Below are 3,993 nucleotides of genomic sequence, written 5' to 3'. Positions count from 1 at the left end.
TTGTAAATGTTGAGAGCTAAAAGTTATTTTACTTTTAACATCGTTAATTTTAATGAAAAAATTAAATAGAAAGACCAAAATTTTTAATAAAAATTACATGGACTCAATGCTAAAAAATTACATGGACTCAATGCTCAAGATCAAAGTATAAAATTTAATTTTAAATTTAAAAATATAAAAACCTTTCACATATTAAAGCCCCCCTCTCTTTTTTTGGAATCACATTAAATTTAAAACCCTCTTTTAACAAATAATTTTAGAAACAGTGTTGGTTCGTGAATTCTCTTTTGTAAAATAGGATATACGGAAAAAATAAAACCCTAATGTCACCTCCATACAAAATTGATCCATCTTCTCTTAAAAAAAATCGAGCCGTCCAAAGGCTGCCACGTCTCAACCCTGAAAAAATTTAAATGAAAAGAAAAAAACCCAAGGTTGTTAGTTTGTTGAATCTTGGTTTAGTCGCCCAAATATAACAACCCAATCTCTTCTCCGCCGCTCTCTTTCTTCCTTACTTCAACACCATATCTTAGGGTTTCTCCTCCTCTCTACCTCCAATGGTTTACCACTCTCTTCCTTCTTTGCCCTTCATCTCTTTCATTATATTCGTAATGTAAGTGCATATTTATGGTAATTGCAGGGAAAGGGAACTGGGAGTTTTGGTAAACGAAGGAACAAGACCCACACGCTCTGCGTCAGATGTGGTCGCCGCAGCTTCCACCTCCAGAAGAGCCGTTGCTCTGCCTGTGCTTTCCCCGCTGCCCGTAAGAGGACATGTAAGCTGCCCGCTGCCCTTCCTCCTTAAGCTTTATTTTTGTTCATTGAATCTCCTTCCGCATCGGGTTTTCTGTTGTTTAGCTAATTGATTTTCTGGGTTTATTTTTCTCTTTGATGGCAGCGTGTATCTGAGTTTGTATCTTTCTGGCTTGTTTCCCCTTGAATTTGCTTATTCTGATTAAAAACTTCATTTGCCTAAATATAATGAAAAAGTGGGGTCTGCTTTGAATTTTGCTTCATTTGTAGAAGAATAGCAGTACTTGTAGTTACCTTTCATCATTTCAGTCTTTGTTAGTTTGATCCTACAATAAATGTTGTTATATTGGTAAATGGCCATGAGGTATTATGTGCTTGTATGAATTTGTAATGCTGCTCTGACTGTAAATTCTTCTTAAAGTAGCCATGTCCGATGCGCACACATGGACATGGCTATGGAGATATAACCTGAGTCTAAGTAGAGCAGGCTATAAATTGGATACTGAATGTTTGTGCATGGATTGTGATTATGTGTTAATTGTTAAATCTTGTGGGACTCACAGATAACTGGAGTGTGAAGGCTATCCGAAGAAAGACAACCGGAACAGGTAGGATGAGGTATCTTCGCCATGTTCCTCGCAGGTTCAAGACGGGTTTCAGGGAAGGTAGGAAAATGCTAATGTCCTTAGGCTCATTGCTTTCTGATTTTAGTTTCATTGCAAATGAAGTATGAACATTTTCTGTTCTTATAAGAAATTTTGGGTTTTTTTTTTCTTTCAAAATGTTCTTATTTTGGATTGGGGGTGATGTATAGGTACTGAAGCAGCACCAAGGAAGAAGGTTGCAACAGCTTCTGCTTAAAAGGCAAAATTGTAATGGTATGAGGTTTTGTTTTGGATGAAGCCATGTTTATGAGGAAACATTTAGTGATGAAGAGTGAAATTATGTTCCATTGGATGCTTTAGTTGTTATTTAGTTTCTATTTGAATGTAGCTGTCTTAAATTTTGAACAATTATTGGAGCTAATGATTGACCCTTAATTTCTTCATTGTCTTTTTTTTTTTAACTTGATCAATGTTCTTGTTTCGTTTAAGATGCCCTTAAATCAATGGATCAGAAACGGGTTCATGATTTCCTTTTAGATAGAAGGTAATGCAGGTTCGGATTTTAATCCTTTTACTCATTTATTTTTCTAAATTTGTATAATAATATTCTGAGTTGAATATTATAGTTATTATCTGCAACAGATGCAAATCTTTCTTTGAATTTGTTTACTTTTTATGCAAATAATCTATTAAAATGTAAAACTTATTAAATTCAAATATTTAATGTATTTAAATATTTAGCTATAATATGTGTAATAACAAGTTTTCTTAATTTTTATGGATAAATATATATAACTGTAAAACTACTTGTTTGAATTTATATAAATGTAGAAATTTTTATTTTTATTAGAAGATAAGTTACCAAATGTTATTTCATATTTTATTATTAAAAATGAAATTTTATTTCAATTTATTAAATGTATCTTTAAATTTCTGAAAAACTTAAAATGAAAATTAGTTTTTAAATAAAGATAGAATAAAATTTTCAAAAATCAAATGGAGGTTAATTCATTCTAGGATTGTAATGATGGCGGTGTGATTAAATATTATAGCGTTGAGATTAAAATGTGTTTGGATTCAATTGCAACGGTAACGGTATGTTGAAAGTATAAAATGACAATTAAGAATATTTGATTTAATTATAGAGGTAAATTAGATAATTATATTTCATATAAAAGATTAAAATATATATATATTAAATTTGTATTTATTTTAAATAATTATTTTATTGATAAGGAACTAATGTTTCATTAATTATATTTGAATTTATTATTTATTATTTCAATAATACTTATTTATGATTAATTCATTCAAGTTTTGTAATAATAAAATTTATATATTTAGTAACTTATTATAAAACTCAAAAAATATATTTTATATAATAAAAATAATAAATCATTTTAACATTTTTGATATATTTATTTAGAGTATATTTATATTAAACTACATTAAAATCAAATTATATTAAAATAACAATTAAAATTTATTTATGATAATAAATTTATATATTTATTAGATTGCTTGTATAATTTTTTTATAATTATTATATGGTAATAAAATTATAATATATTTGTTTTATATTTATTTATTATATATGTATTTTATAATAACACTATAAGGTTAAATTAAGAAAAATATTTCCCACTATAAAAGCTTTTTTATTTTTTTTAACTAGAGTTTAAAATTCCATGCGTTAAAAATTTTAACTTTAAGATGAATGTCATCATTTGGATGATATTAGCGCGTTTACACCAAAACCCATACAATCATGTTTTACTAGAGGCTATGGGGCTTCCAAAAGAAGCCTCTTTATATATATATATATATATACATATCATAGGTGAGAGTGTCTCTAATGATGTTAAAAACAGTCAAATATAGTGGTGATGATGAGATTAGTTACTATAGTAGTGAGATTAAGGGTGGGTTTGGATGGGCGATTGTGTGCGGTGCGGTGCGTTTAGTTTACTTTTTGTCTCACGCTACAGTATCGCAACAGTATCTAATCTCACCGCCACTGCTATTTTTACACTAACCGCAAGTAAACGCACCGTCCATTCAAACTTACCCTAAATATTATAGCAATGAGATTAAAAACAACGGTAAGAGGTGAGATGTGTGTTTGGATTCAAACACAATGATAGTCGAGTGAAAAGTGAAAATGACTATTAAAGGCATTAGAATTTGTAATAAATTATTAAAAAATATATTTATATTTCTATTAAGTTATAATTAAAAATTATAAATATGAGTAATTTTGTCTTACAAGAATTTCTTTAAAAATAAAATTGATAAAAAAAAAAAACAAATGAATGCTGCAGTTGAGATAGAAATTTCCACTGATGATGGTGAGAGGGGCAGTGAAAAATAAAGGGGTTGGTGCACTTAGATCATCTCAAGTCCAGTTAAAAGTTTCGAACTTACTTCACTGGTGCTTATTGCTGACCTAAATTAGCCCTTAGACAATTGCGCAATAACTCCCCCAAGGCATCGTCTCTTTTATAAGTTAATATAATTTTTTTTAAATATATATCACAATTTCTAATACATCCTTACATATTTTTGTATATGTGAGACCTGTTAGAAATATACTACTGCAAGCAAAACTGTTAGCACTGACTTGAAACAAAACTAA

General features: G+C 29.1%; 1 protein-coding gene across 1 annotated transcript; it reads left to right on the top strand.

Moving 5' to 3' along the window:
* The first annotated feature begins 396 nt into the window (after window positions 1-396).
* On the top strand, window positions 397-1,801 carry LOC105778048 (60S ribosomal protein L37-3). Its single transcript, XM_012601620.2, has 4 exons — window positions 397-560; window positions 641-776; window positions 1,317-1,418; window positions 1,568-1,801. Exons 1-4 carry the CDS (start codon window positions 558-560, stop codon window positions 1,612-1,614), a joined length of 288 nt encoding a protein of 95 aa, XP_012457074.1. The 5' UTR covers window positions 397-557; the 3' UTR covers window positions 1,615-1,801.
* The last annotated feature ends 2,192 nt before the right edge of the window (window positions 1,802-3,993 follow it).

Source organism: Gossypium raimondii, chromosome 2, assembly GCF_025698545.1.
Source record: "Gossypium raimondii isolate GPD5lz chromosome 2, ASM2569854v1, whole genome shotgun sequence".
Lineage (NCBI taxonomy): Eukaryota > Viridiplantae > Streptophyta > Magnoliopsida > Malvales > Malvaceae > Gossypium > Gossypium raimondii.
The sequence above is the reverse complement of the archived record's forward strand: the minus strand, read 5'-3'. Positions and strand labels throughout refer to the sequence as shown.

Excerpts from the sequence above, each read along its gene's own strand:
- LOC105778048 (XM_012601620.2), top strand. Across the intron at positions 777-1,316 it reads CGCTGCCCGTAAGAGGACAT|ATAACTGGAGTGTGAAGGCT; the intron begins GTAAGCTGCCCG and ends TGGGACTCACAG. Across the intron at positions 1,419-1,567 it reads CAAGACGGGTTTCAGGGAAG|GTACTGAAGCAGCACCAAGG; the intron begins GTAGGAAAATGC and ends GGTGATGTATAG.